We start from the raw sequence: 27,653 nt of genomic DNA on the forward strand, positions 1-27,653 counted from the left end.
GGTCACTGGACCCACCTATCCCCCTACTTCACCCTCATCGAAAGAAAGTGAAACCTGTTTCAGACAACTGGGTGCGCCATTCAAAATTACCAGTTTGACTGGCTTTCATAAAATAAAAATATAAATATATGATTTAATAAAATAAAATACAATTAATGGGAAAAAACAAATCAAATGAATGTTATAAACTAAGTTAAATTACATTAAGATCCAAATTTAGCACTGCACTGTACTCCATCTGGCTAAATGAATCTTGTCATTTGACTAACCACTGCGCTACCTCATGAAAACCATGGAAAACCAAGCCATTTTGGGAAGATAAGCAAAGACCCATTTCCGAGAAGATAAATGCTAAAGTACCTAGTATTTGACCATTAGGAAACGTGGTACAAATATGTGCCTAGAATATTACACAGTATCCTGTCGCCAGTGTGGAGTTTATGTTTCCTGAAACTTCACTTGAAAAAATATATAATATTAGCAGTTAAACTGTGTAACCTGTCTATGCCTAATATAGAACCAGCATCATGAATTTCCTGTGCAGTTAAAATGTTTCCATTGAGAGAAGCAGACAAAGTGCATCTTTGAGAATCTCAGTTCCTCATTATTGTAAAACCGGAGCTTTGTTTTAACCTGCTAATGTCAGATAGCAGAAACCTGGAAAAAAGACTTGGGCAGATCTCCACATTATGGCTACAGATCCCCAGCCTTCATTTTACAGTCTGCACACATTACTCAATAGCAGGAGATACAACCATTTGTAAATTGAATTAAACCAAAGCAAGATCACGTGGGTATGTAGCCGATAAGCTTTGCTGTTAGTGAACTATAAAAAGTGTATCTAAGGAGCTGCACTGTTCCAAATTTCAGGCAACCTGCAGAATCAACACCCAATTAGGTGAAAATATGAACTCTGCTTTGATATGTATGTATCTATACACAAAAAGGTAAGTTACAAAGAGGCACTAGCCATCAAAGAGGTTACATAAAACCTATAAGCAAGTTATAAGAAATTATTGGGGTAAAATTGTTATCAAGGAGATATAATTATAACAATCTTTATTTGATATAGCTTCTTTCATAACTAAGGAGTAAACAGATACAATATCAATAAAAACAAACATACAATGAGCAGGGAATTAATATGGAATTTAAAATATGACTTTCCCCAGACTGTGACTTTCATCTGCCTTTTCAAAAGCCAATGCACACAAAACTGTGCACAATAAAAATTTACTTTGAAATAGTTTGGTTTAGCCTGCCTTAAATGACTTTTGAAAGCACATATCTGCAAAACACACTCCTACCTTCATCACATGTGATTGTATTTTCTTTTACCAAAAAAGCACCTATTTAACGCTGAATGGTTCTTCTGGTTGATATAGTTTAACTGTGGAAATACCCTCAAAACTACTAGACTATGTGAGCTGTATGTAGAGGGAGTTCCTCTTTATAACTTGGTGATCAGAACTAGTGTCCCTCTCAAAATATTTTGTTTGCCTTGATAGTGTGGTATCTGACCACATCAAAGGGTACTTTCTACCATGCTGTGCTGGTGGATTACGCAAAATTGTCCTAAAGCAACTCCTCTGCAGATTACATGGAGTAACATACAGTGAGGGAAAAAAGTATTTGATCCCCTGCTGATTTTGTACGATTGCCCACTGACAAAGAAATGATCAGTCTATAATTGTAATGGTAGGTGTATTTTAACAGTGAGAGACAGAATAACAAAAAAATCCAGAAAAACGCATTTCAAAAAAGTTATAAATTGATCTGCATGTTAATGAGGGAAATAAGTATTTGATCCCCTATCAATCAGCAACATTTCTGGCTCCCAGGTGTCTTTTATACAGGTAACGAGCTGAGATTAGGATCACTCTCTTAAAGGGAGTGCTCCTAATCTCAGCTCGTTACCTGTATAAAAGACACCTGTCCACAGAAGCAATCAATCAATCAGATTCCAAACTCTCCACCATGGCCAAGACCAAAGAGCTCTCCAAGGATGTCAGGGACAAGAGTGTAGACCTACACAAGGCTGGAATGGGCTACAAGACCATCGCCAAGCAGCTTGGTGAGAAGGTGACAACAGTTGGTGCGATTATTGGCAAATGGAAGAAACACAAAATAACTGTCAGTCTCCCTCGGTCTGGGGCTCCATGCAAGATCTCACCTCGGGGTAGTTTCAATGATCATGAGTACGGTGAGGAATCAGCCCAGAACTACAGGGGAGGATCTTGTTAATGATCTCAAGGCAGCTGGGACCAGAGTCACCAAGAAAACAATTGGTAACACACTACGCCGTGAAGGACTGAAATCCTGCAGCGCCCGCAAGGTCCCCCTGCTCAAGAAAGCACATGTACAGGCCAGTCTGAAGTTTGCCAGTGAACATCTGAATGATTCAGAGGAGAACTGGGTGAAAGTGTTGTGGTCAGATCAGACCAAAATCGAGCTCTTTGGCATCAACTCAACTCGCCATGTTTGGAGGAGGAGGAATGCTGCCTATAACCCCAAGAACACCATACCCACCGTCAAACATGGAGGTGGAAACATTATGCTTTGGGGGTGTTTTTCTGCTAAGGGGACAGGACAACTGCACCGCATCAAAGGGATGATGGACGGGGCCATATACCGTCAAATCTTGGGTGAGAACCTCCTTCCCTCAGCCAGGGCATTGAAAATGGGTCGTGGATGGGTATTCCAGCATGACAATGACCCAAAACACACAGCCAAGGCAACAAAGGAGTGGCTCAAGAAGAAGCACATTAAGGTCCTGGAGTGGCCTAGCCAGTCTCCAGACCTTAATCCCATAGAAAATCTGTGGAGGGAGCTGAAGGTTCGAGTTGCCAAACGTCAGCCTCGAAACCTTAATGACTTGGAGAGGATCTGCAAAGAGGAGTGGGACAAAATCCCTCCTGAGATGTGTGCAAACCTGGTGGTCAACTACAAGAAACGGCTGACCTCTGTGATTGCCAACAAGGGTTTTGCCACCAAGTACTAAGTCGAAGGGGTCAAATACTTATTTCACTCATTAACATGCAAATCAATGTATAACTTTTTTGAAATGCATTTTTCTGGATTTTTTTGTTATTCGGTCTCTCACTGTTAAAATACACCTACCATTAAAATTATAGACTGATCATTTCTTTGTCAGTGGGCAAACGTACAAAATCAGCAGGGGATCAAATACTTTTTTCCCCTCACTGTATACACACCCGACACACCAAATACTTGCCTTCAGTTTGGGACTACTTGCCAAAGGAGCTAAAGGTGCTGGACAAAATATATGCACTAAAAACGCTGATATTTGAGATAATGGCACAGTGAAATGTGGAATGTTTTCGCATGTCTGTGGCAACTTCTAGATTCCCGATCTGAACTTCACCAGAGTGTCGGTTTATACTGGCCATCTTTCAATACACAGCTCTGAAAGGTTCTCTCTTTCACGTAATTTCACTCTTCACAATTAGTGATACTTTGTTGAGCAATTACGTTCTCAGTGGAGAATATTTCATAATCTTGGAATTAGGTAATCCTGCCAACACAGAGAAACACGCACACACACACTGCATATAGTGTGACATCATGGGGGGATGAACATGAATTCCTTCCCCATAGACACAGATATAGTATAGTAAACAGTTGTTGTTGTTTACTCAAATTAAAACTGTTGTTTTTACAATTCATAAACCCATAAAAGGACTTAAATCCTATTGCAGTTAAACTTGTCTCATGTGATAACCTTATTACTCAGTACATCATTCTTATTGTGATCAATTCATTTCTACAAAAAAGTGATCTTATTTCCATAAAATGACATCCTCTGTACGATGCAAATGAGCAAACTTTTTTTTTATCAGACTAAGCAGAGAGGAATATTCAAATGATAGCAGGGGGATCTCTTGGTGATTTGCATGATCTATTTTGACATTTTCATGAGATCACTGTAAAAGCATAATTAGCCAACTGCAGGCAACAAAAAAAAAAAAAAAACAGACAAAAGAAATATAGCCCACTATTTAACTTGCTATACCAGAACAGGATGAAGAAATCCAAAATCTGGTTGTATATTTGTTTGTAATGTTGATGATTGCGGTTTTGATTTTATATATAAAAGTGGATGATTTTGTTTGTTACTGACTCCCATGCCTCCTCATACAGGTGGTACAGGCGAGGTGAGGAACCCTGATCTTCATTTATATACCAAACTTACCCAATTAAGCAGCATTGGTTTTCCAGGTTGTGAACAGGTGGGGATGTAAAGAAACCTAAAAAAGCTATAGGACCATGACACTGCAGGACCAGGGCTGAAGACAAACCACCAGAGGGGTGTGTGGAAACAGTCACTATTAATTCCAATCCTGTTTTGCATGGTCCCCACCCCCAAATCCCACAAGGTCGGCATCTTTTTAGCACCTCAGGGAATCTTACTTCTAGGAATGATTCCATATTGAAAATGTGATATAATTGTATATATAATACAGTTTAAAAACAACTTTGCAATCCAAGTCAATCAATTTGCCCACTCACTCATCAAAAAAAAAAATGTATTAACACAATTTAGCATTTGTAAATAGCTTTGTTAAGTAACATAATCATAACTTTAACATTAAAAAGAAGACGCACAATCAAAAACTGGTTATTTTTTGTTGGCTAGAATACTGGTTTCATATTTGGAATTCCATTTTCTGGTTTTCCCACAATAGGATGTAAATTGGCCTCCATCCACAAATCCTTGTTCAAATTTCTCTTAGACTGACTGATAACTGTAATATGGCCAAGTACCTTGAAAGCAATGCACACCCCTCCCCCTCACAAAAACGTCTGGAACATACCACAAGCATCGGCAGCAACCGCACCAACACAAACAGCAAGTGTTGGGCCTCTGTTGGCCTGGTGCTCGGGGATTTCCTTCATTGTGTGGTTGCTGCCTTTTTCTCATTTCAACTCCTGGAGAATGTCTGGGCTGCAGAAATGGGGAGAAAATAAATTAATATAGACCAGATTTGAAGTCTGCAGTTACATGAATGATCAATTCAAACATTTTATGAAGGAACTGGGGCATACGCAAGGTGAGAAAAGCTCGGGAGATGCAGACTTTTTGGGGTGAAAAGATCATTTTGGCTAAGACAAGTGAGGACAAGGTAGTTAGAGCTGTACAGGCAATGGGGGAGGTGGTAAAAAGCAAGGCAGTGAGGAAAAAAATAACATTTTGTTTTTTTAAAAACAGGCAGGAAGTTAGATACTTGAGTTGAGGGTTTTCTTCCCTCTCAGACTTTGGTTTCTCAATATATCTGACCACCCCTCGAATCACAATGTACAAAATTGTTTCCTATTGTGTTTTAATTTACTGGCAGGACCCACTTTCTACTACTAATTCATATAGGCCTAAATCAAAACATGATGGGGTTCAATTGAGGTTTTGCAAGCAGATCAAAGTTATTTGATCTGGCCCAAAGTGCCATAGTATTACCTATCCACTGTAAATGGTTCCTTAAACTTTGACTTGTTAGCAACATAAGTTATTTAGTTTTGTATTAAGTATTGAATTAAAACAGTTATGATCAACAAATATTCAATATGTTAATGAAGGCTACAGTTTACCCCTCAAAAGAAATGGTCTATTGACAACAATGTATTCTTTCACCAGACACTGCTTAGACAGCATTTGATTTTTCTTCGCAAATGAAGTGATAAGTACAAACAACCTGCAAAAAAACAACCCATCAAAAAACAAGTTGCTCCTTGTATTTTCCGGCACATAGTTTGTATTATAATTTAGAATTATATGAAAACTGAACTCTTCTGACATTATGAATCCAAACACTTTTAGGGCTATATCCTAATGTGTGTGGTTTTCAACTAGAACAACTTTCTGAAGGACCAAAAGTAAGTTGATTATAAAAAGGAATGGTTACACAAAAAGATGTCAACTAGAGTTGAAATGGTACAAATGCCACAAAGACGAGAGTACAAAAAAAGCAAACTTAATGAATTTGAACAATTAAGTAATTATAATAATAATAATAATAATAATAATAATAATAATAATAATAATAATAATAATAACTGACAAAAATGAAGTCAGACATAAATAAGGTGCTCACCATTAAGGAGAAAGAGTCCCACTCACCTCAGGATGAATGCAATTCAGTCCCTTGGCAACCACGCTCCAGTCTTAACTTTCTCCTTAAAGGTAAGAGTTGGCTATAATGGTGTCTGAAGGCCGCCTAACAACAAAATATTAAATACCATTACTTATGTCTGAGTTTCCCGAACTGGCTTTCATATAGCATGTTGCTTTTGTTAACTTTCACTTCCTGGAATGAATGACACATATATGAATGCCACTAGCTGGAGAATTACATTAGGATTCAATAAGCCTCACTGACTTTGGGATTCTCTAATGGACAACACAGACCAGAGAGAAACATGTCTAGGCTGACAAATGTTTACTGAAGACATTCTGGAGCCCAGAACTCGTATAGACGAGACAATTTCAGAAATCTTCTCTAATCCGTTTTGTTTAGTTAATTATTATTATGTTTTGCCAGCATGTCTTTGGAAAACATAAAAGCAATACCGATATCCATCCTCATTCGTTACTAGTTCTTCGCAGGCTCTTGTTTGTATCTCCCATCTCAAGCCCCTTGTCTCTCCCTTCACCTCGTCTCCACTCATGTTGTTCTGGTTGTGCGTTGCCCTCACTGTCTGGTATCTGTTGCCCCCTCAGTTTCCTGTCCTGCCCTCCTACGGTGAAAATTGATACTCAGGATCATTTGGACCATGTCACCGCTGACAATTATCCGGGGCCTCCGAAGACACTTATCCCATCTTTTCATTTGGATTAAACCCTCCATCTCTCTGTCTTGCAATTTATTACCAGCACTGGACAGCTTGACAGTAATTGAGAACAGGCACTATAGCAGCTCAGATAGTAAGCAACTTGCTCAACTCTTTGCTCCATTTTAATAAACCTTCTCTGGTTTATTGAACACATCCTGTGTTTTGCTTGCTGTTTAACTTTTAGCATACTTTTAAATTGCAGAATACTAGTTACATTGTTTATAATGTAATCTGTAATGCATTCCAATACAATACTTCAAATCAGTAACTTAATCTGTTCTAGAAGTTAAACAAATATGTAAAAATTTGATATTTCATTTCACATTTGTTTATCTTGTTTGAATTGTCGCAATGGTGTACAGAAGCGTATTGCTGCCACACAGATTTCAATTTATGTATTATGTTTGCTGAAAAATAAATCCATAAAAAGAGATACTCCATCGAGAAAAAAAAATTGACAAGGTGCTAGCACAAGGGGGAATAAAGGCTTCTCTTGCTATTCCACTGAGGATGCCTGTAGATTAACTCCCTATCCCCAGACCTACTAATAACAGTTAACTGCTTTCAGTCATTGATTAATTTACTGCAGTTGAGTGTTTAATTATGTAATGTAGCTGTGTCCTTCTAAAACAAAGGTAGCAATAGAGCAATCTAAAGATAACTGATTGATTTAAGGGAAACTAAGTTTTGATTTGAATGCAAACAAAGTACAATGATGACATTACAAACAACAAATGCCTGGGCTTCTTCACTGCCACAAAGCTGAACTCTCTTCCTGCAAATCACTGCTTGGTGCTGTTGTATTTTTCTTCAAGTGTACTGACTGATGTAATGATGAAATTGGTTTATTTATTGATTTGTAGTTTCAGGATAAATTTTAAAAATCTATGTGACAGCAAACGGCATGTGTCAAAAGCTTTTATCCCATGAAAGACAAGTTAGCTACTAGTGGACCACTATAGATTCTGCCAATTTCCTTACTAGTCTTTTCCTGTAAGTTATCAAGACATAATCCTTAAAGTAATCACCTATAGTTTCAGTATTCAGGATTCTCATCTCACCTGCAAACAGTTAGTAACACTTTGTAATCTCAATAAGTAATGGGAATACTTGAATACCATCAATATATACCAGATAAATGGAACAATGCAAGTATCATTTTCCTTCACAATAAAGGAGACAAAGATCTCAAGAACTGTAGGCCCATTAGTCTACAAGATTAGTCCCATCTTATTCTAAGTATTTACATGTTGCCTTCAAGACTCATTGGACTTCACCCAGCCAAGAGAACAAGCAGGATTCAGAAGTGGATATAACATGATGGATCATATACAAGTTGTACAAGAAGTATTGGAAAGATGCAGAGAATATGAGCTTCCTCTGTGCCTGGGCTTTGTTGACTACAAGAAAGCATTTGATTAAATAAATACAAATTCAGTCATCAGAGCTCTAAGAAATCAAAACCTATGAGAAAACCTATGTAACTCTTATTAAATATATCAATGCAACATCAACAATCTGACTCCACCAAGACACTGACAAGATCAAGATTTGTAAAGGAGTATGTCAAGGAGACATAATCTCTCCAAAGCTCTAGAAGAAGTGTTGAAGACTTTGGACTGGGGGAAAAAATGAATCCACTTAAACTGAGCTTATATGAACAACTTACAATTTGAAGATGGCATATTTTCAATTTCATGAACTCTCTGATGCAAGCAAGATAACTGGACTTAAAATGAACCTGAGTAAAACCAAAGCCATGTTTAACAGCTTTGTTGAATGTAAGAAAATTGTAGTCAATACAGGGGATACTTGAAGAACTCAGTTATGTCTACCTTGGACAACAAATCAGCGCAGACGGAGATATTATGGAAGAAATCCAAATAAGAGTAAAAGTGAGATGGAGTGCATTTGTGCATTTGGAAGAAACAGTACATTGTTGAAAGCAAATCTATCAATTTGCCTGAAGAGAAAAGTATTCAATCAATGCATACTAGATCAAAGATGGACAAAGGAGGCTACTGAATGGATACCAAGAGATGAAAAAAATCCTAGAACCTAGAACATGACCACATAAAAGATGAGAAGATGAAATGATAAACTTTGCAGGCATGGCATGGAAAAGAGAAGCTATAGATTGAAGCAAGTGGAAACATCTTGGGGAGGCCTTCATCCACCAGTTGATCGATATAAGCTGATGGTGATGATATATAAAAATTACTATGATTAACAGATAAAAAGAGCTGAGTATGAAATTACACACATATACGAAAGTATGTATTCAACAACTGCATGCATTACTCTTGGCGTAACACTGAATACCCGAGGACCATGTCATTCTCGATTTCCAGATCTTTCCCGCTCAGTGGCGTCCATCATTATTCCAAAGATATGTTAAAATGAGAAGCACAACTGCTTTAAAAAAGGTACAGATATCCTTACCTGACAGAACATAATTTGGTCTGTGTCCCCTATTTATCCCGACACTTCAGCCATGAATTCTGCACTCACTCTTTGCTTTGTTTGCCTGTGTACTATAAAATACTCTCTCTGTCAGACTGCACAGTCCAGCTCTCCAAATTATGCAAAACTTTAGAACGGATGAGATCCATAAGGACACTTAAGTATCAACAGTTCATGGCAGCAAAGCAAATGGAAAACATGCATATTAATGCAAAACTAAATGACAAAAGCCTTTGTTCTTGCTAGGTACAGTAAACCGCAAATAGCAAAGAAAATGCAAATAGCTTGTGCAGGTTTCTGGAAATGTATGTCATTATCCAGAACACATTAATAAACAAGTTACACATTAGCCTTTGATGCAACAAACACAAGATTCTATTTTCATAATCAGAAAACGCATGGATGTCTTTCCACTATAGTACAAAATCCACCATATATTTACCTGAAGTAAGCTCCATGGTATATCAACTTATTATCTGGGGCACTTACTTTATCAACTTTCTCACACCAATACATTGGATTATTTTGATCAGAATCAATGCTATTTCTATATTTTATAATATGCATGTCTCATTCAACAGTCAAGTTAAAAAAAAAAAAAACGTACAGTACTCCAGTTCTCCAATTGTTTTCATAGAATTTCGATGGGGAGCTTTGAAAGGTTATGAAGAATGAAAAATAGAGAAGAAAAAAAGAAAAAAATCAACCGTCGCTCCTAGCCACAGTTAGAACAACATGCTTCCAAAAAAGTACTCACAATCTGACTTTGCATACAAAATCATGAAGGAAAATCTAGCATGTCTGAATGGACCAGTGTGTACGACAAAGCAGGCTGTTAAGATTCCAATGATAAGCAAATGAGCGGCATTTTTATATGGAGACCTGAAATAGGTAAATCGACGTCCCCCAAAACTGATGCAGGCCAGGCCAGTCACATAAGCACACAGGAAAATGTACTGTTATTGGAGGAAGCCTCAGTTGTTGGTAACCTCTGAGTGGACCATTAAGATGCTGGTTGGAGCCAAAGAGGAATTCTTCAGTAACCTGCATTGAGTGGACTGTTAGGCGAGTGGTTATCCACCCAAAACAAATGTTTTCATGCCATACTTGCCCTGGGGATCCAAAGCCGACACAATAGACTCTTGATCAATGAAGAGGAATGTGGAAACTGATAACCCACCACTAGCTGCAACTGTAATGTAACATCTGCATGTGGTTCGAGGCCGAGGAGGCCCCGTTTAAAAAAAGAAAAGAAAAAAACGTTGGGCATCATACTGTTCTGTGCAGTGCTAGGATAATGGTTGGGCTTAGGGCTGGAGTAGAGTCGAAGTATGCAGACTTCAACTTATGTGGTGTCACAAAATGGGCATGTGCCAAGAAAAGTCCAACCTGTACATGCTATTGGACATGCTATTTATCAGTATTATACTCCATTAAATTAGAAATAAATTATTTACAAACTGTTACAGACAGGCTAGTACTCTTCTTTCCTCTCTCTCACAGACACAATGTGGTTATGAAATTCTCTGTACATCCACTCTCTTTTCTGAATGCCAACTGATGAATGTCTAGTGGTACTCTCTGTGGATTATATTTCTGATTCTACTTCAGTTTGGGACTAAAGAGAGGCACCTACAATCGGTCACATACTTTCAAAGAGGAGACAATTCTCAATATGGAAAAATACATAATGTTCAGATTATGCATAGTTAAACTAGTGTGTAACAGCTTTGACTTAAACGGTTGTGTAAGTGTCACTATTGTAATACAGAATAAAGCGGTTTTATTATTATTTACTAAATATAACACTGGCATGCCTTTTAATATTAGTCTCTTAAGCAAGTTAGAATAGTTCAAATCTTACTTCTAATTCTGACCGTCAGAGAAGTTTACCTTTTCTGTGAAAGCTTTCATTAAGAAGAAAGAAACAGTACAGGTGCCAACTTGTCTTAAAGTTGGTGCATTCTGGATGTTGGTATTATACTGCTTAAAGGAACTTTTGCAAACTGCTTGCATTGGTGCTGCATCCTGTTGCTCCAGATAATATAGGGTATTGCACATAGTTTATTTCAAGAATGTATGTGAATAATGACAATAGCCTGGTTGGATTCTGGTCTACTGTTTTTGGGGTTTTGTAAACATTAAAATCCCCAAAAAGGAATTAATCTATACATTTTGTTGTTAAACTGTGTGTCCAGTGAAGCACCATAAGAAAACAGTAGATGATCGTTAACTGTAGCCTGATGGTAAAGAAAATAAAAATGTTGTCCACTACTCATCTTCAGTTACTCCAAAAATATGTATTTAAAATATGAATTAGTCATGTAACTGTAGTTCAAATGCTCTAAATAGTAAAGGCAATAGTTTTGCCTGTGGTTTAATGAAGGTCATAGGATAACAGTGGTATACCCTGCTTACTGTGTTTCCACATCATTATACATGGTCAGAATGCAGAACTTGTTTCAAGAACCAGTACAATACTGTGAAAATACATTGCATTTTGTAACATAAACATAGGCACGATTGTCATATCTTTTGAAGGCATTTTTCCAAATTTGGGATGACAAGATATGGTAAGAGCAAACATCTATTCAGCATTTTTGGACAGGAAGCCAGAGTGTCTACCCATATCTGACATGGTGTTTTGGCCTTTCATATCAGCATATTGCAACACTGTGTCAGAGTACTGCAACATTTGTAGAAGGGGGTGTGGAGGGGTTACTTTTTTGCCCTGATCTTAAACAAACACAATGTGTTTGGCTTGTTGCTTTCACCTGGAAATCTATGGAATAAATAAATATTTTGTGATGTAATAATCCGAAGATTAAGTAATGTGTTGCATCTTCTCTTGCGTTGAGAATTACACCAATGGATTGTGAGCAGGGATCCAAAAGTGTGAGTTTTGGCATCTAGAGTGATTAAACAAACAGAAAGTGAAAATTCAAAGCCATTGCAGTATCTATTCGTAGTTGCTTAATTAGTAAGTGAAGGTCACCTCACACACTTCCTATTCAGGGCTACCAATCTAACCTGCAGGACTGTGGTTTCCCAGTACAAGGACCCTAATAAATGAGATTCTCTACACCATCTTCCACAAACAGAATCCTGCTGAAGGCTGCACTCGCAAATAAAGGGAACACCATATTGGTGAACCTTTTCCTCATATAATTAGAACACATCATCTGGCCATCAATACAAATTATTAATCAATACACGGCTCTTCTTTATTTTATTTCTTTAGCAAACATCAGCCTGTGTTTTTATGATTCTATGTGTATTTGTTTTACTTGATATTAGTTATTTAATCAAAGCCTAAATCCTTAATAATGAATTCATATCTACACACATTCCTGAAGATGCACAACAACAGATGCACCGTGGGATGATAAGGGAATTCTTTGATGACATCATATTGCTAGACACTAGCCTAGTAAAATGCTAAAGACAAATCCATTATTTTTATTATTTCCAAACTGTTGTTGAGTTTAGCACACAAGCAATACTGACTTGGTATTTGTCCATATAAATCTACATTAAAAATGATGCATTTATGTCATCTAGAACAATGTTTGTTCAGACAATTGTGACAGCAAAGATTCCAAATGCAAAATCTCCTATTTAAGCTTATACCAGGTTCCGGATATTTCAAGGTTGTTATCGTATTTTGAGTAAATGTGCTCTGGCGTGAGTATAAGTTATATTAATTACACTGCGTTTCTGTTTCAACTATAAAATCTGGACAAGGAACCTGCAGTTCACAAAACCTGAAATTGACCAGACTTATACAATTGGAGTCTTTTATTTTTATTCCTGATCTGTTCAAACACAAAAAAAGAACTAGAAGTGCCAAAAGTAAATGTAACATACAGATATCAGGATGAAAACCATCTCTCTTACTACTTCCTACCCATGTATGCGTCTATAAAGAAAAGACTCACCCATACACATAACATTTGGAGCACCGTTGAACCAAATGTTGTGGCAAGATACATTTACTTAAGGGACTGTTCAACAAGGCCACAAGTATTGTCTTACATACTTAAGAATGACAAAAGCCATTAAACAAGGCATTTCAACAAACCTTTACCAAGCTGGATCATGCTGGCTATTCAAGAAAGGACTAGAAGTTCATAATCGTATCATTTTATTTGACTATTTGCTAAGTTAAGTGACACAATCAGAAACAGCACACAGTTCCTGAATTATGTGTTAGCATTAAAGCTGAGCTAGCATTGACTCAATTTCTTAGCTTCCTGAAAGTATTGGTGTCATCACTGACAGGAAGCAGCCTGCTACGGCAGAACAGTTAAAATCATTTGGAAGGACAAGTGCACAGTAAATGATTGTACATTGCCATAAATTAGCTTATACTGTGGCTTTTTCTGTGTATTAGCAGTTGAAGATGCTAAATTGCAGCCTAAAAGGTTGGAGGGAGCCAGAAATCCCACTATAACTTTAAAAACTAAAATAAAATATTGAGTTTTGGCAGTTCTAAAAATCTGCTCAACTGCTGAAATACTCCAGAGCAGGTCCCCACCCTTCATCTCACTGATGCTCTCTCTGATACCGCTCACACACACGAACCGCAGCAATAGACAAGGCAATCTGAACTTACAGCACAAGTTAATGAAAGTCCTGGAGCTGGTCAGGCCGGAGGATCATGGTGATGAGGCAAACAGATGAACCAGGAGAGGACAGCGGCAGCCACAATGTGTCTCCACTAGTTGCATATCTCACCATCCCTGACCAGGACCTGGGGGGGCGGTGGTGGGGGGTGGGAGTGGGGTGGATTGGGGGCAGAGAGGCAGGCCAGGGCCCTTCAGTTGACCTGATGCTGGTAGGACTCACAGCTCTGTGCAGGGACTGATCATCCTGACTGGGATAGGGGACCTACTGTGGGAATCACATCTGGAAAAAGAAAACAAAAAAAGAAAAGAAAAGAATCAATCCAGAATGGGCCAAAGCTGCTTCAAGATTTGGATGCAATGGACAACTCAGCAGGTGCAATCTTTTATGACGGGGTGGAAACTCAAGTTACTCTTATTTTGAATCAGGTTATTGTCAGTGTATCCTTGTCTTGTCTCTTTTCTTTGTATCTGGAATCTGTTAATTGAAATAATTTGGCTTCCACAAATTAAAAGCTAAGAATCACTAAAGGCAGCAAAGAATAAATAAATAAATAAATAAAATCATATAAATTAACAAAAACCAAAAACTAACTGAAGATTTCTAAAATACTTAATTTAAAGTGTATTCTGATGGTCAAATCTCTAGTGAAAGATTACTTCACCATATGCCCGGCTGATCGGTACAACAACGAACAAAGGCACTACAAATGATAAAGGCACTGATTGCAGATACATTTATCAAGTGGACAGGTATATCTGGATCCGGGGTCAAGTTGAGTGATCAGAAGTCGAGAGTCAAGTTTATCAAGTGGACAGGTATTTCTGGATCCAAGGCCTATCTGATCACAAGGCAAGGCGACAGAGCCCAGGGCAATCAGAGACACAACCTGAGTAGAGATGCTTGTTTTGTTTAGGCAGAGCACACAGAACAAATGGTCACACCGTGGAATCGGAGGGAACACAATATATTCCCTATAAGGAGAGAGCAAAACTATAAGCCAACTCCCTTTCATCTGAACTACCAACAACTTTGTCATCAGCTGGTTTGAAGTCTAGGTTTCTGCAGCTTGAAGAGCATAGTATTCCACTGTCATGCAGTCAAAATATACACTTTATCTTGAAAAGTGTGAAACAGATGGAATACGAAGATACATATGAAGGCTGAATATGAATATGAAGATACCAAAACTGATAGCATTGATCTTATTCCTGGATTTATTACAAGGCTTCGGTACTCTAAATGACAGCTGTAATATGTGGTTTAAGTTTAGCAATAATTTCAGTGCAGTACTGATCCACTTGCTTCGATCTACAGCTTCTCTTTTCCATGTCACGCCTGCAAAGTTTATCATTTCTTCTATGTGTTCGTCTTCTAGGTCTCTTCATTTCTTGGGATCCATTCAATAGCTTTCTTTGTCTATCTTTGATCTATTCTTCTTGCAGTGTGTCCGGCCCATTGCCATAGGCCTATATGTGTGTGTGTTAACAGGGTTTCAACAGAAGACAGAATCTGAAGACACAGCTCATTAAACTGGGCAACTAAAAGCACTGATACACTGGAGTACTTCACAAGGACTTTAAGGAACAGTAGACACATTCTTTTGCAGAACCATCATTTTGCCAACGTACACTTTCCCACAGTGCATGTAAGCACAACACACTCAGAAGAGAGTGGGGGAGCAGCATATATCAGGACTGCATCCCAAATCACACACTTGCTCCTCACACCCTTCGACAAGTGAACACTTTGCGTGACGTTGTGCTGATGTCTCAGTGTGTACTTGAGTGAGCGAAGGTGTAGGGGGAAGCTAAAAGCGTTCAATGGGACACACTTCAGCGTCACCATTCAATGCATTTACCTTTGATTAGACAGTACCTACGCAATCCTTTCTTGTCAGATTGTAGTTTTAATGAATGGAGACTGCTATAGCATTTGAACTGTTCCTCGTCCAAATACATTTTTCAAGGATTTTGGCAAGTAGGAGACTCAATGTAGCCCGCTTCATTTTTTCATGTTTTAAATAATAGTATATTCTATTTTAAATCCAATAGGTAATACATTTGGCTTTAAATTGATTCAATACAAAATAACAGTAGTGTGTTCTTTAAGAAACTGAATATAATAATACTACTACTAATAATGATGATAATAATAAAAATAATTTGGAAATACAGTGAGGGAAAAAAGTATTTGATCCCCTGCTGATTTTGTACGTTTGCCCACTGACAAAGAAATGATCAGTCTATAATTTTAATGGTAGGTGTATTTTAACAGTGAGACAGAATAACAACAAAAAAATCCAGAAAAACACATTTCAAAAAAGTTATACATTGATTTGCATGTTAATGAGGGAAATATGTATTTGACCCCTTCGACTTAGTACTTGGTGGCAAAACCCTTGATGGCAATCACAGAGGTCAGACGTTTCTTGTAGTTGGCCACCAGGTTTGCACACATCTCAGGAGGGATTTTGTCCCACTCCTCTTTGCAGATCCTCTCCAAGTCATTAAGGTTTCGAGGCTGACGTTTGGCAACTCGAACCTTCAGCTCCCTCCACAGATTTTCTATGGGATTAAGGTCTGGAGACTGGCTAGGCCACTCCAGGACCTTAATGTGCTTCTTCTTGAGCCACTCCTTTGTTGCCTTGGCTGTGTGTTTTGGGTCATTGTCATGCTGGAATACCATCCACGACCCATTTTCAATGCCCTGGCTGAGGGAAGGAGGTTCTCACCCAAGATTTGACGGTACATGGCCCCGTCCATCGTCCCTTTGATGCGGTGCAGTTGTCCTGTCCCCTTAGCAGAAAAACACCCCCAAAGCATAATGTTTCCACCTCCATGTTTGACGGTGGGTATGGTGTTCTTGGGGTCATAGGCAGCATTCCTCCTCCTCCAAACACGGCGAGTTGAGTTGATGCCAAAGAGCTCGATTTTGGTCTGATCTGACCACAACACTTTCACCCAGTTCTCCTCTGAATCATTCAGATGTTCACTGGCAAACTTCAGACTGGCCTGTACATGTGCTTTCTTGAGCAGGGGGACCTTGCGGGCGCTGCAGGATTTCAGTCCTTCACGGTGTAGTGTGTTACCAATTGTTTTCTTGGTGACTCTGGTCCCAGCTGCCTTGAGATCATTAACAAGATCCTCCCCTGTAGTTCTGGGCTGATTCCTCACCGTTCTCATGATCACTGAAACTCCACAAGGTGAGATCTTGCATGGAGCCCCAGAACGAGGGAGACTGACAGTTATTTTGTGTTTCTTCCATTTGCCAATAATCGCACCAACTGTTGTCACCTTCTCACCAAGCTGCTTGGCGATGGTCTTGTAGCCCATTCCAGCCTTGTGTAGGTCTACAATCTTGTCCCTGACATCCTTGGACAGCTCTTTGGTCTTGGCCATGGTGGAGAGTTTGGAATCTGATTGATTGATTGCTTCTGTGGACAGGTGTCTTTTATACAGGTAACGAGCTGAGATTAGGAGCACTCCCTTTAAGAGTGATCCTAATCTCAGCTCGTTACCTGTATAAAAGACACCTGGGAGCCAGAAATGTTGCTGATTGATAGGGGATCAAATACTTATTTCCCTCATTAACATGCAAATCAATTTATAACTTTTTTGAAATGCGTTTTTCTGGATTTTTTTGTTGTTATTCTGTCTCTCACTGTTAAAATACACCTACCATTCAAATTATAGACTGATCATTTCTTTGTCAGTGGGCAAACGTACAAAATCAGCAGGGGATCAAATACTTTTTTCCCCTCACTGTATATTGTTTGCTTATATCATCCTATATCATCTCATCACCTAGTTTTATACTACTTCAGTAATTAATTAATTGATAGGTGCCGGAATGTTTTTTCGCTATACTTTCTAATACTATATTTAAATAATGATTGTTGATAAATTTGATATTATCTATTTCGACCCCATACAACGTAAATATTAAAAATAATTTCCTTAAATAACTTAATATCTATAACTGCCTATGCTATGCATACAGACAGGTGACAAATTAAAGGAAAAACATGAATAAATGAGTGGAGGAACAAAATTAATGCAGATGCCTCCAAAGAGGTGTATTGCATGATACAATTAAGCAATTAACATCCTATCATGCTCTGTGGCATTTATAAAAATGCTGAGCAGGCCCAGTTGACCTTGATTTTGGATCAAAATGGCAAGAGAAAGGATCCAAGTGACTTTGAAAGAGGGGTCACATATGAATCATATGCTATGGCCCTCGCAGTCCCCAGATCTCAACCCAACTGAACACCTATGGGAGGTTTTGGACTGATGTGTTAGACAGCGCTCTCCACTACCATCATCAAAACCCCAAATGAGGGAATATCTTTTGGAAGAATGGTGTTCATCCCTCCAGTAGAGTTCAGAGACTCGTAGAATCTGTGCCAAGAGCATTGAAGTTGTTTTGGCGGCTCTTGGTGGCCAACACCCTACTGAGACACTATTGCTTTAATTTGTTACCCGTCTGTATATATATTTATATGCTACCATATTGTCACAATTTTCCCAATTGACTTGTCTCTGCCTTTAAGGCGAAGAGTTCTGGGACTTCAGCGTTATTACACTTTCGCTTAAGTGTACTGTTTTGTTCGCTCCATCGAAAAGAGTAGTGAAGGTAACAAAAGATCGATTAGGCTGCTTCACTCACTACCTAAGGTATTTGGGACACCCCTTAAGATGGTGACCATAGTACGTCCGCCCCATACTGGAAGGTAACAAGGGAGCAAATGTGCGATTTGTGAACGCAGCCCAGGTAGCAGCTACTTGATGTTCAGTATACCTTGGCCTACATGAAGAACAATCTAAGCAGGTTTGGTGTACACCAGCCACCCTCAACCACTATCAGGATTTATAGTGCCTAACACTCATGCCAATCTTATTAATTTAAAGCAATTTTTTTTGTTAGAACACCACTGGGAAGTAAATAAATCCTCTTCAGTAGCTTAGGACTAGGTTTGGAAATCCTAGGCCTAACACACATAAATGCACAATAATTATCAAATTAATTCCTGAAGTATGCCATGGATGGGCCTATACACTGAAACCACTATTTTTATTTATGGCGCTTTTGCAATGTCTCAGATAGACGTCTATATTTGGGTAGTATGGTAAAGAATTACATAGGTGGCATGATTCTTACAAGATTACTTAGATTCATAGTCTGTGTCCTCTCTTCTCACGGTATATGCTACCAAATGTCTGATAATGCTATCTAATGGAGATCTCAGATGTGTCAGTATAAAGAGGAACTTGCTCACTAAGTGTTACTTTTTTAGATGTCTGATAAGTAAAAGAAATGTGCATCTTTATATCTGCGCCACTTCAAGAACAAATTACTTCCTCCAATGAGAGGCAAAACGTACTAAGTAATGCCAATGCATCTTGTATTTAATCCATACAGCTCCAGGAGATCCATTTATTATAAACGCATCTAAATTTGATCGTACATGGCAGAAATTAATATGAAACTAAATTCATATTAATACAGGTAGTAATGTGTTAAGCTATTTTTAATGTTTCTTGAATGTTCAAATGTAAGTTGGTACTACTACCCTCTCTGGATGTGTGGAAATACTATTTCTTCACCATTTGCTCTTAGCAAAACATGAAGCCCTTGGTGTGATCTACAAGTAACCCCAGTATATATCTGGAAAACCAACCTTTACTTAAAGTGACATAACAGATGACAGTTTTCCAGATATATAAAGAGATGGTTTAGCCTTAGCAAGCAACCAAAAATAACATGAGGATATATTAGGAATAAAGATTAATTAGATCCGATAGTTTAACATATTGATTTAGCTTTTGCTAATAAGTTTTAAACATCCCCAATTTCAGACATCCACTTCCACTTTGTCTTGATTTCTCACATACCTCCCTAACATTTGTCGATCCACATACCACCATCTCCCCAGTCACGGCTGCCACAGCAGTTTCATGCCCCTTTCCTCGTGGAAGTCTGACGATCCGGCCCACTCTGCCAGGCTGTCGTCCCCCTCAGCAGAGTGAGTAAAGCAAAAACCTTCTTATAGCCAATAATTCACACCGAGTCCTAATTGGTGTTGTTAACTACGGAAATGCATTTATCAACAGCAACTTGCATGGACACCCATTTATATATCTGGGTTTTTATTGGTGTTCTGTGTGTAGAGCACTTTACTCAGGAGTAGCCTATAACAGCAATCAGCTGGCGTTTGAACCTGGTCACAATCACAGAGCCCTAAGCACTACCACAGTGGTTCGCAATCCTGGTCCTGGAGGACCCCCTACCCTGCTGGTTTTAATTCCAACTGAGCTTTGAATTACTTAATTCAACCCTTAATTTAACTAGGCTAATAATTTTCTAAATCAGAGCCTTTAAATTATTTTAAACAGTAGGGGTTTTAAGTTAAGTATAAAATTGTATAAGGAAGTTATCTTATTAAGAAACCAACTCTTTATCAGTTACAGAATTTTAAAAGTCAAATGTAAGCATATTATTAGTTAAATGAAGGATTCAATTAAGTAATTGAGAGCTCAGTTGGAACACAAACTAGCAAGGAAGGGGTTGAGAACCACTGCACTACAGCCTACCACAACCCTAGATTACACAGGTTAAACTAGAAGGATTTACAGTGCTTTGAAGAACACAATAAGAAACCTATCAACCCATCTCCTATGAGACTTTCAAACTTGTATCCTTGACATAAGTGAACAGACACCTGTACTTCAAACCATTAAAAACCCATGACTGGTAAGAGCCAAACAACACTTCATTTGGTGAACAGTGGTTTAGAAACCAAACCCCCCAATTTTCAGCAGCAAATACCACTGAACATATGCAAGTATCCACAAAATGCTATCCGCAGATGTTATTGCAACAGGAAGTTGCACAATGCAAGACCAAGGAAACGCTAAAAAGCGTGCAATGTAAGATGTTGACTGAACCAGGCTAAATAGATACTACCACGTCCACACCCACCTGCCTCAGAAACCTGTAATTTTCTCTGATCACTGCCATCTTTCACAGCTTTCACACAGTGGTCACACATGGGTGTAGAGTCACCATAGATATACTGACCAGCAACTGCCACACAGTATGTCAAATTAGAGATTAGGAGCTGGGCTACTGGACAATCCATTTTGGGGTTGTCTTCAAACAAATTGTATTTTCTACCCCAGACATTAAGAACTTCCATTTTATCTGTGCCAATACTTTTCTGTTTAAAGAGAGCAGTGTTTTGTGGAAGATGGTGCTCCAGCCCAAACCACCAATGCAGCAGAGGTTCAAAGTAAAGTCTGGGCAAAGCAACTAAGCATTTTGTAGCCTTGGAAAGGGCGGCACCACAAAGTACAGCCCACTGGCATGTTTACCCCACTATCACATTTGGCAAGGGCTATCTGTGGTACCTGGACAAGCAGTTATTCTTTTCGATGTGGGTGCCTATTTACTCTGTGATAGATAGATAGCTTCCTATGCAGTTTCTTTGGCATTTGACAGCAATGCTTATTGTAATGTTTCCCATTTTATTAAAACTTCAAATAAGGTGTCATAATCATGACTATGAATGTACCACAAGCTGCCAAAAACTGGAGTCTAACTTACACATTTGCATACCCTACTAATGCACCGCATGAAATAATAATAACACCAATCTATAAATAAATCAATATGATTATTATTAATAATAAAGAGGCCGCAGTGCATTTGCTGATGAATGTATATTAGTTCAGCTGTTAGTGGCACTGGGCTCTATACATTGTGGGCGTTTTGTGTTCTTTTCAAACCCGAGGCAAAAAACACGGCATGCAAAAGCGGTTCAAAAACCTAACAACTTGCATATCATTATCGTAAAACAAAACAAAAATACAAATGCACATACCGGTCAACATTCCCATGCAGCTCAATACATATGTACATACAAAAGACATATATTTTAAAATGCCTGTCATGATGGCATTCACACAGCTCCCGCAGCTTGGTGCTTTGCATTGGTTTCTGCGGCTGTAAAATCCGAGGCATCCTAAGTCACTGCAGGCATGACAGGACGATCCCCTTTACTAGAGACAGGCGTAATATTGATTTCAAGACCCATTCACAGTGGCATATTCCTACTTCCACTTTGGGGGAAAAAAATAGCACTTTATTTTGCATGTTGTAACATTTCCTACACGACGGGAAAGCAAAACCGGGATATTATGTCATGCACAGAAAAATAGATTCGCTCTTACCCCGTTATTTTTGATGACAGTCCGCTACAGTTGTTACTTTAAAGGTGTTTTTGCTGTTGTTGGTGATTTGTTTGTTTTATCATACAGTGTAATTACACGCCGCCGTTTAATTTCCATCAGAGATGTTTTTCTTCCATCCGCCCAACTTCAGCACCGAGCCAGCGGAGACGCACTGCGCAGGCGCACTGGCGGTGTCAGCTAGCGCTTGCCAAAAGCTGCAGGACGAGTGCGGAGACGAGGTTTAAAATGGGGATTGCAGTGCTGCACAGAGACAGGAGGATGCTGTGCGGTGAGGACGGACGCATCTCAGGGTGGTGAAGAAAGCAAGGAAAAAATAATCAAGTCACTTAAAGTTGAAGTAGCTTTCCGGATCTAACAGAGGTATTACAGTAGCCTGGCACGTTAATATATTCATAATCCTCTCTTTAAATCCACTGTTGTCTGCATCAAACAGATGCAATTTAACACTAAACCGAACCTGATTTATAATTAATGTCGGCTTGGGTGGAAAGGTAATAAAAAAAAAAAAAAGAGAATATATATATAATGCTTTTAAAACCCATGAATGTGTATGGACGTCCGTACGTACGTACGCACGTACGCACGCACGCACGTATGTATGTATGCATGCGTATGTGTATACACACACAAAAGCACACACAATATTTACATTGCTGAAGCTCCCAGCTTGTTAATTAAAATAATATACTGAATTTAACTAGGTGTCCAAAAATGTTATTTCCCTGCTATACATTAAGCTTATAAAAAGTATACATAATATTATAATTATTATTTTATAATGTATTTATTATTAACATTATATATATTTTTTTTTTCTTTTTTTTCAAGATTGTTCCATTTAACAGGGCGATAATGGAAAAATTATAGTATTCAGCAGCAAACAGCAAGAAGTTGCATACTGAGGTTAAATACAGCAATACAGAACATACAATTGAGTAGTGAGTATGTAGTAGAATGAAAGATTAAAGAAATGTTGTCCCAGGTACCACAAGTTCCAGATGGGTCACAGGATCTGCAGGTTGGGTTTGAACAGGGGAATTGTGAGGAGGCAATGCAAGGTGGTCATTGATAGTGCAGTTTTCAATGTCTCCTACATAGCAGTTCTAACTGAAGGAAGAACTTCTAACTTGTGAGAATAAGGTGGGAGAGTGATGGGAAACAGCCTGCAGAGACATGGCATTCAAGAACTGGAGGAATTGGTGTGGTGGTGAGAGCAGTAGGTAATTAAATTAACCTGAATAGAAAACAAACTGAGGTCATGTCTGAGGAAACAACATGGAGCAAATGACTTGAGCCAGAGCGTGAGAACATACCTATTAACCATAATAATTTAGTTTAAGATACTGTTGTTTATTTATTGTGTTAAACACTGGATTGCTGCTGTGTACAATAGAAAGCTGTACCAGTATATTTGTATATGTTGATTATATGTGGTACAAATAATATGTAACTTATGTTAATAATGTATTATACAGGACACAGCTTTTGTCTTTCATGGAATCATATGGCTGACTGCAGAACGATGTCACAGTTTTCATGACATATTTAAACCCATAGGGCCGCGCAGTCTCTGAAGAGTTCTTGGACATTTTAGCAAACAACAATAACTTCACACACCATGCTTGCAGTGTTGCTGGCACTTTTCCCGCTGTAAACATTTTTGTGCACATTCATTCTGCTCATGTAGCCACAGAGATGACACTGAGTTATGGTTGTTTATATCAGTAAAAATAAAAAATAAATAAGCAAACAAAACAAAACAGACAGACCAACCCAAAAAAAGTACTTGTCGTACAAACTCAACACAAACATAATTATTCACATTAGCCAAACAGCTAATCTGTGTCAATAATTATTGACTTTAACAGAAACATACAAACCAGCATGTTTACTCCCATAGCTATACAGGTTATTTCTTTTTGGGTTTCTACACAAACTTGTATTTGTTTGATCATTGTTATTAATGTAATGTTGAATTGTATAAACAGGTCTTCAAGGTCTTCATCACAGGGACATTTGTGTTCTCCCTATCATATGTTGCTGTGGAAAGTGAGAGCAATGATGGTCACCCAAAATGGTTAATGAGGTGCGAACTGAGACAACCCACAATATAGTATGAAATGAAAAACATGCTTTTGTCAAGCTAAATCTGCCAACACCTGTCTTTGTTTCATTCCAGCTATTGATGCTCACAAATTTACAGTAACTTTAGTTAAGTAAATATAAAGCAAACAGAAGCATTGATGATTAATTAATATTTTGTTATCTTTTTGCCTACTGGAATTGGTGGCCAATGTCAATATGAAAGGTATACAATACTATCCAACTTTGGTCCTTTGAATAACTTAGTTCAGCTGATTACTGATAAGTTCCTGGATTCAGATCTGCACCTGCCACTTGTCAGTCACAAACATAGCACTTGAAAGTGTATTTTCTGTGCCTAATTTCTCCTACCCAACTGAAACCTGCCATCAAGCAATGGGATTGTCATTTGGGAAAGGAAGAGGAGGTATAAGATTATATATTTTTGGTGAGTTGCAGTTTACCTGAAGATAAAAGAAATCGACAGCCTCTGATTCGCTAGGAGGTACTTGGAAGGAGTTCGATGTCTGTTATTGTTCAAAAGTCAAATATGTGTCAAGCAAAGATCTCACTGTTTGAGAAAGGCAGCTGCTCTGCTGTCGCATTGGTTAACGGTTGGCATTGATATAGACCTCCTCATGTTGGCAGCGATGATAACACGTTTACAACACGGAGGAGAAACAAACTGCAAGTGCAATAATTCCAAAGTGAGCAACAAAGAAAGCCAATGCATTTTCCAGCACAGAAAGTTCAAGTGACAAAGCAGCGCCATTACAGTTATATGATAACAAGGAACACCTCTGTCCTCCTGTGTCTGGTCTTTCCCATCATCCCTCAGGTCCTTTCTGCTCACCTGTTGATGGACAAGTTATTCCCCCAACTTCCTGCATTACGCCTTTATTTCACCTTGAACATCGAGACTGCACCACCACTCAACAGCCTACTCAAAAGTCCCCTCTGTGTTTTAATATTCAGTTGCCGTGACTTCAATTGTTTTTGTTATATGCGGTATATTCTGGTCATTGTACGCTGATTTGGATAAAGCGATAAGCCAAGGTATGGTATAGCTTATTTTTCATAGATTTTCATACTCAGATCTTATCATTGACCTAAAGAATTAATATATGCCATATCAATATATCACACATTTATAAATATATACATTATATGAAAATAACTCATGTTAAGTAAATGTTAATTATTCAGATGCCAGAAATGAAATTGTATTAGACTAATAATCACTTTGAGAATTGTATTAATTATATCATATCTGGAATATGAACAACAGCAAAAAGTAGTATGCAGAGACATTTTGGGGGACATAAATCAAAGCACTGCATTATAAAGGCAGTTTATACAGAAAAGCAAACAATGCCTCATTTAAATGCTTAAACCACATGAAAACAAATGTCCATTAGGTAGTAAATCAATTAGGTGCTAAAAATCCAATTCGCCTACAATCTTTATCATTTTAATTGTATTTTATTTTTACCAAACAAAGCATTTGTTTTGAATGTAATTTTGTGCCTTTCAGACTGAATTTCCAGTCAGAATCAGAATGCACCGAAACACATTCAATTATGAGGCCTGCAAGAGTCATTTGATTAATTCAACCTTTAAAGAATATTACATTTTGCGGCTTTGCAGAGCTTGCTGTTGTATTGATCTAGTGAATTAAGAAATGCACCGAAAACAGTTCTGTAAGAATCACATTGCTATCTATCCTCTAATTCAACAATAAGGGAAGGGGTTGCCTGGATAATTGAGCTCATTATTGTTTGTATGGTTTATTTTAATGTGTGCGGTTGACTGAATTATTTCTCCTTGTTGTTCTTTTACTCTTTTTCTGCTGGTTATAACTCAAATATGTACGTATCTGATTTTAAGTTTTCCTGCCCCCATTACATCATTAATAGTATTTTTTCACTTTGTATTACGCTTATATTTTGTAAGTTGCTCTGGATAAGGGCATCTGCCAATAAATAAACAAACAAACAAAAAAATAAATAAATTAATAATAATAATAATAATAATAATAATAATAATAATAATAATAATAATAATAGCAGGTGCAACTGATGTACGGACTCATATATTTGGTTGTCATGTATTTCCATTAAAAGGAGTCATTCAAAGACCTTGTTAGGCTTTTCATTCGTCTTAAATTTGTTTTAGTCCAATGTTTTTAAACATTCAAGTAAGACAAGTATCTAAAAGGAACATTTCAGTTTCATAGCAAGTAAAACTAACAACAACACAAAATCACCAGTAATTCATTAAAATAGTTCAGAAAAAGGATGTCAGGTTTTCAACCAGGTGTGTGTCTTTGGTTTAAACTAAACTACACAAGAACACGCACAGAAGTAGCTGTACGGAGGACTACTGACAGTCACAGTGGCAGACTGACTCCTCTCATGGTGTTAACCGAGAGCTGTGCAATCTCAAGTCTTGTCCTGATACAACCCTTTTACCCCTTTATGTTATGTTGCTCTTTCTATCACCACAAGAAGGCACTAAAACCCTATTACCTAGTCTCTCTCTCTCTCTCTCTCTCTCTCTCTCTCTCTCACACACACACACACTCTCTTGCTCTGCCCCTCTCTCTCCCTCTCCTGTCATAAAAATGTTAGTCCCCCTGCCCATATGCAGCTTATGATTCCTAATATTCACCCATATGTATTTGTGGTTTATATTCCAGTTTTAAATGATGCATGAAACCCCTGCAATGGTTACTTGTCCTACAAACTGGCTATGATAAACTATAACCAGGTTAATGGTTAATATAGTGAGTTCAGCTAAAAGCATAATAAGGAGACAAGTAATCGAAAATAAACAGTAAAGCACAGCTTGGGCCAAAACAGAACAAAATATGAATACATTACAGAAATCTAGCACTGCCAAGCCATCACAAAGTATATTTCGATCACAAAAATAAATCTTAGTTATTAGTTTGGCTTCTTAACAATATATGAAAGGTTACGAAATAAATAAATAAATGCACTTATATGACTACAATTAGACCGGGGCTATTAACAGAACAATGATTTCAATAGTTTTGAGTGCCTTTCATTTGATTCCTTAGATTAGTCCATTGATCTGCATCCTCCAATTGCAATGAAACCATAAATACCCAAATGTATTAGATATATTCTGTCTAATGGGAATGTAACAAGACTAGCTTCTAGCTTTCAAATTAAATTTCCTTGCTTTATGAAGCAGTGAAATTGTGCTGCAATTTTTTATCTGGTGTTAGCAGAGCTTTAATTGAGACGTGACAAGAGCGGAACAATGTTAATTAAAGATTTACAGGCAATTGAAGCGATGAGAAATATGTATATATTTTAAATGGACAAAATCACAATCCTTACTGTGAAGCTCAGA

General features: G+C 38.0%; 1 protein-coding gene across 2 annotated transcripts in view; it reads right to left on the reverse strand.

Annotated features, from left to right (window-relative positions):
• Positions 1-22,330, reverse strand: part of rgs17 (regulator of G protein signaling 17) — a 29,298-nt gene extending 6,968 nt beyond the window's left edge. The window contains exons 1-2 of one of the 2 annotated variants that reach the window (XM_066697285.1): positions 22,170-22,330; positions 4,836-4,966 (exon numbers count right to left, since the gene is read on the reverse strand). In XM_066697285.1, the coding sequence (XP_066553382.1) occupies positions 4,836-4,942 (107 nt within the window). In that variant the 5' untranslated portion in view covers positions 4,943-4,966; positions 22,170-22,330. Of the gene's footprint in view, positions 1-4,835; positions 4,967-6,133; positions 6,225-22,169 lie in introns of those variants that run through there. The other variant, XM_066697286.1, reaches the window with a different exon arrangement.
• Positions 22,331-27,653: the final 5,323 nt, after the last annotated feature.

Source organism: Amia ocellicauda, chromosome 23 (assembly GCF_036373705.1).
Source record: "Amia ocellicauda isolate fAmiCal2 chromosome 23, fAmiCal2.hap1, whole genome shotgun sequence".
Lineage (NCBI taxonomy): Eukaryota > Metazoa > Chordata > Actinopteri > Amiiformes > Amiidae > Amia > Amia ocellicauda.